The 15,434-nt window shown below is 38.4% G+C and overlaps 1 protein-coding gene across 2 annotated transcripts in view; it reads left to right on the top strand.

The window, feature by feature from the left end:
- Positions 1–3,910: 3,910 nt before the first annotated feature.
- LOC128689055 (semaphorin-1A) overlaps positions 3,911–15,434 on the top strand; it is a 205,373-nt gene continuing 193,849 nt past the window's right edge. For both annotated transcript variants that reach the window (XM_070087426.1, XM_070087425.1), the window contains exons 1-2: positions 3,911–4,007; positions 15,100–15,145. In XM_070087426.1, coding sequence (XP_069943527.1) covers positions 3,922–4,007; positions 15,100–15,145 — 132 coding nt within the window. In that variant the 5' untranslated portion in view covers positions 3,911–3,921. The remainder of the gene's footprint in view (positions 4,008–15,099; positions 15,146–15,434) is intronic.

Raw genomic sequence — 15,434 nt, 5'->3', positions numbered from 1 at the left:
CCTGGATTGTGCAATTGTTGGGAATCCAAGTGATTTGCAATCATGCTTCTTAGGACTCTTTCAAATAATATTTGTTTGATGTGGGACGTTAGAGCTATTGGTCTATAGTTCTTAGCTATTGCTTTGCTGCCACGCTTATGGAATGGGGCTATATCCATAGTTTTTAGTGACTGCGGGATTTCACCCGTGTCTGTGCTCCCTCTCCATAGCATATTTAAGGCACGCGAAAGGGGTTTCTTGCATTTCTTAATGAACACAGAGTTCCACGAGTCTGGGCCTGGGGCTGAGTGCATGGGCATGTTGTCAGTGGCTTTCTCAAAGTCCAGTGGAGTTAGTGTTGTCAGAAATTTGGCATGCATTGACAGGGTTTTGAGGTGTATTCGTGAAAAAAAATAGTTTATTCTATGGTGATGTATTATAGGGGGGATTATATGGATGGTGATAAAAGGTATAATCTGTTCATATATCTGGTTTTTGCTATCGTTTTGTCTATAGGGGCTTTGATTATTAAGCCTAATTTAATTAAGATTCTCCTAGATTGAGATTGGTTAGGTTTGATTTCTTATGTGTTAGTGATTTATTATCAGAATGAGACGTCTGCTGATACGGGGATATTGACGGTGTTGCCGAATCGTGTGGAGGATGTAGGGATTTTGTTAAGGATTTCTTTGTTATTTATATTAGGCGGTTGGAATTTTATTTTTTACATGGAGTATTTAGATGAGGATTTTTTATTAATGAAGATTTTTTTGTGTGTAGCTGCTATAACTAAGAGGGCTCGAATTTCATTCTCGGCCTGGTTGCCTGCAGCTGCGTCTACACCAGTTTCGGCTCTGGTTCATTCTTTGACTTTAGTGACGGCTGGTGTTCAGATTTCAATTCGATTTAGTAGGGCTCAGGAGGGCTCTTCTGTTCAGACTTTTGTTAATTATTTTTTGTTTGACAGTGTTTATGGCGAGGTTGGAGGCGAAATTTGAGTTTGATTTAAAAAAAAGTATTGCCTTACTTACGTTAAGGCAGTTGGGGGTGATGATAAGTATTTTAGCCGTAGGGTTTGTTGTTCTTGCTTTTTTCCATTTACTGACTCGTGGTTTATTTAAGGCATTATTGTTTATGTATGTTGGTATGGTTATTCATAGGGTTAAAGAGTACCAGAATATTGGAGATATAGGGAGGCTGGTGGTATGTATACCTTTGACTAGGATTTGTATAAATTTAGCTAATTTGGCTTTGAGCGGTATACCTTTTTGGCAGAGTTTTATTCTAAGGATTTGATTTTAGAGGAAGCGTTCATGAAGGAGGTAATTTTTTTAAGGTTTATTTGTATATTTTAGTTACGGGCTTAACGGTGTGTAATATTTTTCTGTTGGTTTATTATACTTTGAGTTATTTACCTAATATGAGATCTATGATATTTATTAGGGAGAAATATAGAATAATAGCGGGAGGAATTATAGTGTTAAGGCTTAGGGCAGTAGTTGGCGGTTCTGTTGTGGTTCTTGTTTCCGGAGTCTTATATAATTTAGACTAATTGGTTGTTTAACAAGGTAGAAAGTTGTAGAGAGGAAGGATGTAAGGAGAGCGAGGCAGCGACCAGTGAGAGGACAGACATGGGAAGGATGACAAGAATAAAAATACGAGGATAAAAAGACGTACATGCAGTAGCTACATTTTAAGGAAAAACAAAACTGAGAAAAGAACATTGATATTTTATGTTTGTTTCTAAGAATATTGATGTTGGACTTGTTAGAAATCACGAAATCGCTTGGAATTCTATTATTCTTTCACAGTGGTTGTTGTGCATATACATGTGCACATACATGTGCACATACATACATGTGCACATACATGTAGATGAATGGTTCAGAGAACCGACAAGTTGTTAAATTAGACACATGTGCAACACTTATGTATCTGGAAATAAATGGTATAAAATACCGACACAATGGAAATATAAACACAAATGCAGTATAATGTGATCCTTTATTGACAACGTTTCACCCACACAGTGGGCTTTATCAAGTCACACACGGATCCGTGTGTGACTTGATAAAGCCCACTGTGTGGGTGAAACGTTGTCAATAAAGGATCACATTATACTGCATTTGTGTTCATATTTCCACTTATGTATCTTTAATGAGGAAACGTTTCACCACACAGTGACTTCATCAGTCCATACAAAGGAGAATGGTGAAGAACAGGAGGAGTTTGAGGTAATCAGTCCCTCAGCCTTGAGTCGATGTGGTCAGTCCATCAATCTTGAAAAGATTGAAAAGATTGATGGGCTAACCACATCGACTCAAGGCTGAGGGACTGATTACCTCAAACTCCTCCTGTTCTTCACCATTCTCCTTTGTATGGACTGATGAAGCCACTGTGTGGCGAAACGTTTCCTCAGTAAAGATACCCAAGTGTTGCACATGTGTCTAATTCATCATATACATATATATATATATATATATATATATATATATATATATTTATATATATATCTATATATATATATATATATTTATATATATATATATATATATATTTATTTATATTTATATATATATATATATATATATATATATATATATATATATATATATATATATATATATATATATATATATATATATATATATATATATATATATATATATATATATATATATATATATATATATATATATATATATATATATATATATATATATATATATATATATATATATATATATATATATATATATATATGCAAAACAACCACTCTGAAAGAATAGAGAAATTCCAAGCGCTTTCGTGACTACTCACATTATCAAAGAACAATGAACTATGAACATTTCATTGTTCCTTGATAATGTGAGTAGTCACGAAAGCGCTTGGAATTTCTCTATTCTTTCAGAGTGGTTGTTTTGCATATTCTGAAATCACCTGTTTACTGTGATCTTATTGCATATATATATATATATATATATATATATATATATATATATATATATATATATATATATATATATATATGTATACATATATATATATATATATATATATATATATATATATATATATATATATATATATATATATATATATATATATATATATATGTCGTGCCGAATAGGCAGAACTTGCGATCTTGGCTTAAATAGCAACGCTCATCTTGCCATATAGGACAAGCGAAAATTTGTGTATGCAATAATTTCCCCAAAATCATTCTGAACCTAACGAAAAAATATATTTCACTGTGTTTGTTTAGTATTAATTTATTGTAAATAAATCTAAAATATATTTAGTTGGGTTAGGCTAACATAAATTGTTCTTGTTATAATAAGGTTAGGTAAGTTTTCTAAGATTCTTTTGGTGCAAAATTATAAATTTTTACATTAACATTAATGAAAAAAATATATATTTAAACGTATAAGAGAAAATTTCAGAAAGGACTTAATTTTAAATGAGTTCTTGCTAATTGACCAGTTTTACATATTCGGCACGACACATATATATATATATATATATATATATATATATATATATATATATATATATATATATATATATATATATATATATGCAAAACAACCACTGTGAAAGAATAGAGAAATTCCAAGCGCTTTCGTGACTACTCACATTATCAAAGAACAATGAACTATGAACATTTCATTGTTCCTTGATAATGTGAGTAGTCACGAAAGCGCTTGGAATTTCTCTATTCTTTCACAGTGGTTGTTTTGCATATTCTGAAATCACCTGTTTACTGTGATCTTATTGCATATATATATATATATATGCAATAAGATATATATATATATATATATATATATATATATATATATATATATATATATATATATATATATATATATATATATATAAAATTGTGTATGTATGTGCTTGTTTCTGAGGTAGTGTTGTGTTGCAGGAGACCACGAGGTGATGCGCTTCGTCGGTAACGTGAGTCAGGACGAACATTTCAAGTTGGTTCTCCATGATTCATCTGGTTCCCTCCTGGTCGGCGGCAGGTCAGTCTTATCTAACTTTTTTTTCTGTTTTTTTTCGTCATTTCTCTTATTTATTGTCATTACCTGTCTGTCATTATTTTGTCATTGTCTTTAACTACTTGTCATTACTTGTTAGTGACTAACTGTGATCACCTTTTTGTGACAGTCTGTCATTAGCAGTCATTACCTATATGTGACTAATGATTGATTACACATTTGTAATTACTTATATGTGTGTAATTAGTGGAGTTCAGTAATTCTCTCATTTAATGAGTGAAGGTTGAAGGTGAACATGCATGCAGACCAACACACAAATATGCAGCACCAGTCTCCACTGGGACAACTTTCCACTGTAACGTGACTAGAAAAAGCTCTGCTTAGAGCGAGATTCAGCCCAAATAGAAGCTTGTTTCTGTATCCCCGTCTCTTTGTGCTCATTGACATTTAATTTGCTAAAAGTGTTAATTGATTTTTACTCTGTTAGTGTAAAGCCGAGTACATAAGTATATTAAGGACTAATATAAACAGTGCAGCTGAAAGAGTGTGTGTGTACTCTCCTAGTTGTACTCACCGAGTTGTGGTTGCAGGGATCGATTCATAGCTCCTGGCCCCGCCTCTTCACTGGTCGCTGCTAAGTCACTCTTCCTGCTCCATGAGTTTTATCATACCTCTTCTTAACGCTTTGTATGGATCCTGCCTTCACTACATCACTTCCCAGACTATTCCACTTCCTGACAACTCTGTGACTGAAGAAATACTTCCTAACATCCCTGTGATTCATCTGATTCTTCAACTTCCAACTGTGTCCCCTTGTTGCTGTGTCCCATCTCTGGAACATCCTGTCTCTGCCCACCTTGTCGATTCCTCTCAGTATTATATGTCTCCTATCTCTCCTGTCCTCCAGTGTCGTCAGGTCCGTTTCCCTTAACCTCTCCTCGTTGGGCACGCCCCTTAGCTCCGGGACTAGTCATGTTGCAAACCTTTGCACTTTCTCTAGTTTCCTTACGTGCTTGTGTATGTGTGTATTTTTTTCCTAACGTACACGGTGTACAGGGTCCTGAACGATTCCTTATTGAGATGTCGGAATGCTGTTCTGAGGTTTGCTAGGCGCCCATATGCTGCAGCAGTTATGTGGTTGATGTGCGCCTCAGGAAATGTATGTGTGTGTGTGTGTGTGCATTTGTGTTTATGTTCGTCTTTGAATGTTTGTGCTCACATAGTTCATTGTTCAATTGTTTTGATCCTGTCTCTTAGCAACTAACGGCTTTATTGATTCCTGACCTCCATTATGTATTCACCAATTTGTGTTTACGAGGATTGAATCTTGGCTTCTTATTCTCCTCCTAAACCTTGTCGAGCGACATTACCTATGTCTAAACGTTTCAGATCTTTCAATCAGTACTCTTTGGAACGAGTCCGTCTAAAATATGTACTCGCTGGAGCGGAGATACTCACACATGATAATATATACGTAGCAAGTACTTGAGAGCCTGGTCCCAAATGTATATACTTCCATAACAATATACTGGAGTGGGAGATACGGGAGAATGTGTAGTATAAACCCTGTAAAATGCAGGACACAATAAGAGAACACTGTATCAACATCCGTCATCCTAGACTTTTTAACATCTTGCCAGAAGATATTAGACTCACTGCTGTGGCAAGTTTACAAGTCTTCACGAGGAAACTAGACAGGTTTCTCCTCTAAGTGCCGAATTAACCAGTCTGTGATGGATATGTGGGTCGGCGGGCTGCCAGCAGCATCAGCCTGGTTGATCAGGCAAATACCAGACAACCCTGGATAAGTGTCGAGCTTCAAGATTAGTAAAACTCTGAAAATGTATCAGACGTGTAAAAGTTAGGGTATAATCTACAATTTGAAAATTCCAAAGGACTTAGGCCCAAATCTGCGCACAAATCATTCCCCATGAAAATCAGAGGCTTGGCAGACAGTCAAAATATCCTAAATGAAAAGGGAAGGGAAACTCAGTAAGTGTGACGGGAGCGAGACTTTTCACTACCCTCTCTTCATACGTAAGGAGGGATTACCAATAAACCCCTGGCTGTTTTCAAGAGAGAAATTGACAAGTTCCTCGGCTCATTTCCTAAAGAACCCGGCCATGTCGCTTACGTTGGACTTCGTGCGGCTAGCACCGACGGCTAGCGCCTCTGGGAGGCCTGGTCTGGGACCGAGCCGCAAGGCAGTTGATCCTCGGAACACTCTCCAGTTAGGTACCTTTGATATACCTTTGTCGGTATAGATGGTATCTTGGTACAGAGGATATCTTCTAAAACGCCATTACTAACATCTGGCCCAACTTTGAGCATAACTTCTTTTCACTGGTGGGTTCCGCCCACATGTGACGATGTCTTCTACTGCTGCACCTCGTAAATCATGTCTATCAGACTGGAGAGCCTGCTGCTCAGGTGAAGCGTCATGTCAATAAAGATAGCCAGATGGTGTATAGTTTTGATCTGATGACTGTACAAGAAGGGGCACCAAGATACGCAAGGGCAGTAAGTGGGTTAACCCAATAATCAGTGCTATTATAAATAAAAATTGGACACGTGTGGAACATTAGGGTATCTTTATTGAAGACGTTTCGCCATCCAGTGGCTTTACAATATAAATTTTGTATTGATGAAACCACTGGATAGCGAAACGTCTACAGTAATAATACTCAGATGTTGCACACGTTGGACATGTGTCTAATTTTGATCTTGTCGGTGTTGTATACCATTCACGTACAGTGCAGACATAGCTCCTTTGCATAAGGGAGGTAGTAGAGCACTAGCTAATAATTACGGACCAGTGATGAGTGATGAGACGGCAGATTACAAATTTCATGGAATAACCTCCAGGTAATCCAGGTAGCACAACCAACGTAACCCGAACCAACATGGTTTTAGAGCAGGACGATCATGTCTGTCACAGCTGCTGAACCATTATGACAGAATTACGGAGGTACTGGAAGACGACCAAAACGCAGATGTGATTTACACAGAATTTGCAAAAGCGTTTGACAAATGCGATCATGGAGTGATAGCGCACAAAATGAGGGCCATGGGCATTACGGGGAAGGTAGGCAGATGGATTTTCGGTTTCCTAACACACAGGACACAAAAAGTAGTAGTGAACAGGGCAAGATCCAGCATCAGCGAGGTCAAAAGCTCAGTGCCCCAAGGCACTGTCCTGGCACCTCTGCTGTTTCTCATCCTTATAGCAGACATAGATAAAAACACCCGGCACACTTTTGTATCGTCATTTGCAGATGACACTAAAATAAGCATGAGTCACTACGGTAGAGGACACTGAAAAATTACAGGGAGACATAAGCAGGGTTTTCCAGTGGGCAGTGGAGAACAACATGACGTTCAGTGGTGATAAGTTCCAGCTGCTTAGGTATGGAAACAATGAAGAACTCAAAAGGAACACTATATAAAAAACTCAAGAGGGTCACCAAATAGAACGAAAGGAACACGTTAAAGACCTGGGAATAATTATGTCAGCTGACCTTCAAGGCCCCCAAACCTTGATAGGGAGTGCAGTAAGCTGTTATGGGACGAAATTCATAAGGCATTTAGATATGAAAATGTTGTATTAATAGGAGATTTTAACTTTAGACAAATTGATTGGAACAATACAACAGGAAATCTTGAGTCTAGTGACTTTCTTGATGCGGTTCAGGATTGCTTTTTAGAGCAGGTTGTGACAGAGCCAACTAGAGGAAACAGTCTGCTTGACTTGGTTCTTGCCAACAAAGAAACACTAATTAATAATCTTGAGGTTAATGGTGAGCTTCGGGAAAGTGATCACAAATCACTTAGTTTCAATATATCATGGAATTACCCAGATAACTGCAATCAAATCTCTGTCCCAGACTTTCGCTTGGCTGACTTCATGGGACTGAAAAAATTACCTGGGTGGGCTAAATTGGGATATCCTGGCTATGGGTCAGGTAGGTGATCTTGGTTGCCAAAATGATGTTTTTCAGAGCATAGTTCTAGCTGCCCAGACAACTTTTGTTCCAAGTAGGGAAATTAGATCTAACAAAAATGATCCCAAATGGATGAACAATAGAATAAAACATCTCATTGGTCAAAAGAGAGGCATATATAGGCGTATCAAAAGAGGGGATGGGCAGTTAAGAAATCAATATATTCAGTTAATTAAAGAGAGAAATAAAAAAAAAATAGAAGAGCAAAAAGGGATTATGAGGCTAAGGTTGCAAGGGATTCAAAGACTAACCCAAAAGGGTTCTTTCAGGTATACAGAAGTAAGATTAGGGACAAGATTGGCCCACTTAAGAGTAACTCTGGTCAGATCACTGACACTGATAAGGATGTGTGTGAAATTTTCAATTCTTCCTCTCAGTTTTCACCCAGGAAAATACTAGTGATATTCCTGAAATAATAGATTATGTAGAACAGGACGATAATAAACTATGCACGATTGCGGTAACTAGTGACATGGTCCTCAGACAAATTTATGGAATCAATAATTTCCGAAGCAATTCGTAGTCATCTTGATAGGCATAAAATGATTAATGAATCTCAACACGGTTTTACAAAGGGGCGTTCCTGCCTTAAGAATTTACTAACTTTTTTCACTAAGGTATTTAAGGAGGTAGATCATGGTAATGAATATGATATTGTGCATATGGACTTCAGTAAGGCTTTCGATAGAGTTTCACATCAGAAGCTATTGAGGAAACTTAAGGCACACGGAATAGGAGGAGAATTTTTTTCCTAGGCAGAGGCATGGCTGACAAATAGGCAACAGAGAGTTTACATAAATGGGGAGAAATCAAAATGGGGGCACGTCACAAGCGGTGTTCCTCAGGGGTCAGTGTTAGGCCCGTTGTTGCTCACAATTTACATAAACGACATAGATGAGGGAATAAATAGCGACATAAGCAAATTTGTTGATGACGCCAAAATAGGCCGTCCAATTCATTCTAATGAAGACACTAGAACACTCCAGGATGATTTGAATAGACTGATGCAATGGTCGTAGAAGTGGCAGATGCAGTTTAATATGGACAAATGCAAAGTTCTAAATGTTGGAGAGGAAAATAACCATGCCACATATAAACTAAATAATGCAGATCTTAATATTACGGATTAAGAACATAAGAACTTTAGAAAGAAGGAACACTGCAACAGGCCTACTGACCCATGCAGAGCAAGTCCATGTCTCCCCCCCCCGGATTAGCCCAATGACCCACCCAGTCTGGTCACCTCCTCTCAAGGAAAGAGCTCGGCACCAGACCCAGCAGCACAAGCTAGTCAGGTCTAACTCACACCCACCCACACCCACTCACGTATTTATCTAACCTATTTTTAAAACTCAATAACTGTACTCGGGAGTTTGTTCCACTCATCCACAACTGTATTAGCAAACCAGTGCTTTCCTATATCCTTCCTGAATCTGAATTTTTCCAACCTGAAACCATTGCTGCGAGTCCTGTCTTGGCTGGAAATTTTCAGCACGCTATTTACATCCCCTTTATTTATTCCTGTTTTCCATTTATACACCTCTATCATATCCCCCCTAATTCTACGCCTTTCGAGAGAGTGCAGATTCAGGGCCTTCAGTCTATCCTCATAGGGAAGATTTCTGATACGGATTGCAAAAAGGATTTAAGAGTTCTGGTTAGCAGTAATCTAAAACCAAGACAACAGTGCATTAGTGTACGCAATAAAGCTAACAGAATCCTTGGCTTCATATCTAGAAGTATAAATAATAGAAGTCCTCAGGCTGTTCTTCAACTCTATATATCTTTGGTTAGGCCTCATTTAGATTATGCTGCACAGTTTTGGTCACCGTATTACAGAATGAATATAAATGCTCTGGAAAACGTACAAAGGAGGATGACGACGTTGATCCCATGTATCAGAAATCTTCCCTGTGAGGATAGACTGAGGACCCTGAATCTGCACTCTCTAGAAAGGCGTAGCATTAGGGGGGATATGAACGAGGTGTATAAATGGAAAACAGGAATTAATAAAGGATTATTATTATTATTATAATCAAGGGGGAAGCGCTAAACCCGGAGGATTATACAGCGCCTGGGGGGGGGGATGTGGAAGGCATTCAGGCTTAATTCGGGGAACTGGAGCACAGATCCAATTCCCTAAATCAAGAGCCCCTCACCAACATCAAGGAACCTTCCTTGAGGGGAATTAATAAAGGAGATGTCAATAGCGTGCTAAAAATATCTAACATAGACAGGACTCACAGCAGTGGCTTTAAATTGGAAAATTTCAGATTCAGGAAGGATATAGGAAAGCACTGGTTTGGTAATAGAGTTCTGGATGAGTGGAACAAACTCCCGAGTACAGTCAAAGACGCTAAGACATTGCGCAGTTTTAAAAATAGGTTAGATAAATACATGAGTGGGTGTGGGTGGGTGTGAGTTGGACCTGACTAGCTTGTGCTACTAGGTCAGATGCAGTGCTCCTTCCTTAAGTGAAGTGTCTGACTTCACTAGGTTAAGGCATTGGCTTAAGCCGGTGGGAGAATTGGACCTGTCTCGTATAGGCCAGTAGGCCTCTTGCAGTGCTCCTTCTTTCTTATGTTCTTATGTTCTAAAGACCATAACAAGAGAAAGATCACGACAGCCAGGAAGATGACGGGGTGGGAAATGAGAACTTTCAAAACAAGGGAAATAATGCCGATGGTGACACTCTTCAAATCGCTAGTGCTCCCTCACTTAGAATAATGCTCAGTGCTGACGGCCCCGTTCAGGGCAGGAGAAATATCGGAGCTGGAACAAATACCGTTTACGGCTCACATTGAACCAGTAAAGCACCTAAATTACTGGGAACGCCTTCAAGTCTTTAATATGTACTCATTGGAGCGGAGGGGAGAGAGGTACATGATAATATATACCTGGAAAGTACTCGAGGGCCTGGTCCCAAATCTGCACACTGCCATAACAACATACCGGAGTGAGAGATATGAGAAGAAGTGTAAAATAAACCGGGTGAGGAGCAGGGGTGCGGTATCAACACCCGGGGTCCCAGACTATTCAACAACTTACCAGAAGATATCAGAAACGCGGCTGGAACAAGTGTAGATGCATTCAAGAGGAAACTGGACAAGTATCTTCACCAGGTACCAGATCAACCAGGCTGTGATGGATATGTGGGGCGGCGGGTTTCCAGCAACAACAGCCTGGTTGATCAGGCAAGCACCGGAGGACCCTGGCTCATGGCCGGGCTCAGAGAGTAGTGAAACTTTCGAAACTCTTCAAAGGTAGATAAGTGCTAGTATAGCTGTTTTATATATATATATATATATATATATATATATATATATATATATATATATATATATATATATATACATATATATATATATATATATATATATATATATATATATATATATATATATATATATATATATATATATATATATATATATATATATATATATATATATATATATATACATATATATATATATATATATATATATATATATATATATATATATATATATATATATATATATATATACATACAATAAGATCACAGTAAACAGGTGATTTCAGAATATGCAAAACAACCACTCTGAAAGAATAGAGAAATTCCAAGCGCTTTCGTGACTACTCACGTTATCAAGGATAATGTGAGTAGTCACGAAAGTGCTTGGAATTTCTCTATTCTTTCAGAGTGGTTGTTTTGCATATATATATATATATATATATATATATATATATATATATATATATATATATATATATATATATATATATATATATATATATATATATATATATATATATATATATATATATATGCAAGGAATTCGCAAGAGCATGCGAAATATACACAAACACTGATCTCTGGCTGAAGGAGACTCGAACCTACGAACCTTAGGACAAGGTACGCAGTGCTTTACCAATCTACCCACACTGGACCAATACCTTGGCGTGTAGCATGAGCTACACGTTTGATCCAAGGCAGCCAGCTTTCAGGGAGAAGGCTTACAGCTTTTCATCTCATCCCCTGCATGCATCAGCCTTACTAGAGATTTGAACAATGCAAGGAATTCGCGAGAGCATGCGAAATATACACAAACACTGATCTCTGGCTGAAGGAGACTCGAACCTACGAACCTTAGGACAAGGTACGCAGTGCTTTACCAATCTACCCACACGGGACCAATACCTTGGCTTGTAGCATGAGCAAAGTGTATGGTAGAGTTATTATTGAAAGAATTAAGAGTAAGACAGAGAATAGGATAGCAGATGAACAAGGAGGCTTTAGGAAAGGTAGGGGGTGTGTGGACCAGGTGTTTACAGTGAAACATATAAGTATTTAGATAAGGCTAAAGAGGTCTTTGTGGCATTTGTGGATTTGGAAAAGGCGTATGACAGGGTGGATAGGGGGGCAATGTGGCAGATGTTGCAGGTGTATGGTGTAGGAGGTAGGTTACTGAAAGCAGTGAAGAGTTTTTACGAGGATAGTGAGGCTCAAGTTAGAGTATGTAGGAAAGAGGGAAATTATTTCCCAGTAAAAGTAGGCCTTAGACAAGGATGTGTGATGTCACCGTGGTTGTTTAATATATTTATAGATGGGGTTGTAAGAGAAGTAAATGCGAGGGTCTTGGCAAGAGGCGTGGAGTTAAAAGATAAAGAATAACACATAAAGTGGGAGTTGTCACAGCTGCTCTTTGCTGATGACACTGTGCTCTTGGGAGATTCTGAAGAGAAGTTGCAGAGATTGGTGGATGAATTTGGTAGGGTGTGCAAAAGAAGAAAATTGAAAGTGAATACAGGAAAGAGTAAGGTTATGAGGATAACAAAAAGATTAGGTGATGAAAGATTGGATATCAGATTGGAGGGAGAGAGTATGGAGGAGGTGAATGTATTCAGATATTTGGGAGTGGACGTGTCAGCGGATGGGTCTATGAAAGATGAGGTGAATCATAGAATTGATGAGGGGAAAAGGGTGAGTGGTGCACTTAGGAGTCTGTGGAGACAAAGAACTTTGTCCTTGGAGGCAAAGAGAGGAATGTATGAGAGTATAGTTTTACCAACGCTCTTATATGGGTGTGAAGCATGGGTGATGAATGTTGCAGCGAGGAGAAGGCTGGAGGTAGTGGAGATGTAATGTCTGAGGGCAATGTGCGGTGTGAATATAATGCAGAGAATTCGTAGTTTGGAAGTTAGGAGGAGGTGCGGGATTACCAAAACTGTTGTCCAGAGGGCTGAGGAAGGGTTGTTGAGGTGGTTCGGACATGTAGAGAGAATGGAGCGAAACAGAATAACTTCAAGAGTGTATCAGTCTGTAGTGGAAGGAAGGCGGGGTAGGGGTCGGCCTAGGAAAGGTTGGAGGGAGGGGGTAAAGGAGGTTTTGTGTGCGAGGGGCTTGGACTTCCAGCAGGCATGCGTGAGCGTGTTTGATAGGAGTGAATGGAGACAAATGGTTTTTAATACTTGACGTGCTGTTGGAGTGTGAGCAAAGTAACATTTATGAAGGGATTCAGGGAAACCGGCAGGCCGGACTTGAGTCCTGGAGATGGGAAGTACAGTGTCTGCACTCTGAAGGAGGTGTGTTAATGTTGCAGTTTAAAAACTGTAGTGTAAAGCACCCTTCTGGCAAGACAGTGATGGAGTGAATGATGGTGAAAGTTTTTCTTTTTCGGGCCACCCTGCCTTGGTGGGAATCGGCCAGTGTGATAAATATATATATATATATATATATATATATATATATATATATATATATATATATATATATATATATATATATATATATATATATATATATATTCTACGAGAGACAATCTCTTCATGTGAGTGTGTGTTTAAAGATGACATAACTAATGAGAAGAATCAAAATAGTTAAGTGCAAGATAATGGAAGTCAGGTAAGAGGGCGGCAGCAGACCGGATTGGAAACAAAATATGTAGGAAGAGATACTGAAAAAAAACATGTATTTCGGAAAAGTATCTGTGAGTGAACAAAACAGGTATCACATCACTAGAACTTGGCAGTGTATGTGAGAGTGCAAGCGTCAGGGACAACCCCCAGGACTCCTAACAAAAGATTGCTTTAAAAGAGTGTACAAACGTATGTTAGAGCAGTTTCAACGCACACAGCACCAGCATGCAGTTCCCCATCTGATATAGCCCGTTCAGAAAATTTTAAACATACTTCAGGTTTGAACGTGCTTTTGTGCAGAGACTGAAAGAATTCAACCTAATATTGGACGAGGGGAGCATCATCAGAGACACGAGCCAGCCATATAGGATGCTCAGAGGAATGACCTGGATGGATCAGGGCAGGATGAGATGCCTGCGACAACGACAAAGAATCTATGAATAAAGTGAGCAGTAGGGCTGGTACAATTTTTTTTCGGTCTTTGGGTGATACAAATTAATCAGTAGGAGTGGAGATAGGCTCTATGCACAGTGTCTAGAGTAGGTATGGCAAAGCTCAGAGGAGGAATCAATAATGCCAGTCAGTATAGTTAGAGACGGGGATTGGAGATGTGAATCAACCCTTGCAAAACAATGTTGGTGAACTCTCTCTCTCTCTCATTCTCACTCTCACCCTCACATTCTCTTATTCACACACACACACACACACACACACACACACACACACACACACACACACACACACACACACACACACACACACACACACACACACACACACACACACACACACACACACAAAAACACACACACACACACACACACACACACACACACACACACACACACACACACACATGCATGCATGCAACCATAATTAGGTGAGTACACACACACACCTCTGTTTGCGCTGGCAAGTTGTGTACCTGTGTATATTGTGTATGTGTGTATTTATTACGTGTACCTGTGTGCTTTTGTGTATTTGCTTGTGTGCGCGTCCACGTAATATAGTGTATAATATATACAAAGCAATATAATATAAATTATGAGTGTATAAATAATAAGTAAGTGTTGGTCAGCTTGATACATGACCCGGACCACTACATTTATACCTATTATTCCTGTTAAAGTGATGAAGGGGGCAGAGTCTGACACTGTATCACGTGAACCCTTCATTACTACGTGATGTGTTAACGTGATGTTGATGTGTTACAGGAACGTGATATACAACATCAGCGTCACTGACCTTCAGGAGCAGAATGTGAGTACTGCATCTAACTGACCTTCTGGCTAGCTTTTTTTTTATGCATGGGGAAGTAACAAGCGCTGTACTTGTCGAGATTATACTGTGCATGGGGAATAGCAGGTTTAATTTAGGGAAAGGGTAGCTCCTGTTTTTGAAATCAAGAGCCCCTCGCCAGCATCAAGATAACCTTTTTGAAGATATTATATATATATATATATATATATATATATATATATATATATATATATATATATATATATATATATATATATATATATATATATATATATATATATATATATAT

This window comes from Cherax quadricarinatus, chromosome 21 (assembly GCF_038502225.1).
Source record: "Cherax quadricarinatus isolate ZL_2023a chromosome 21, ASM3850222v1, whole genome shotgun sequence".
NCBI classification, from domain to species: domain Eukaryota; kingdom Metazoa; phylum Arthropoda; class Malacostraca; order Decapoda; family Parastacidae; genus Cherax; species Cherax quadricarinatus.
This window is presented reverse-complemented; position numbering and strand designations above follow the sequence as displayed.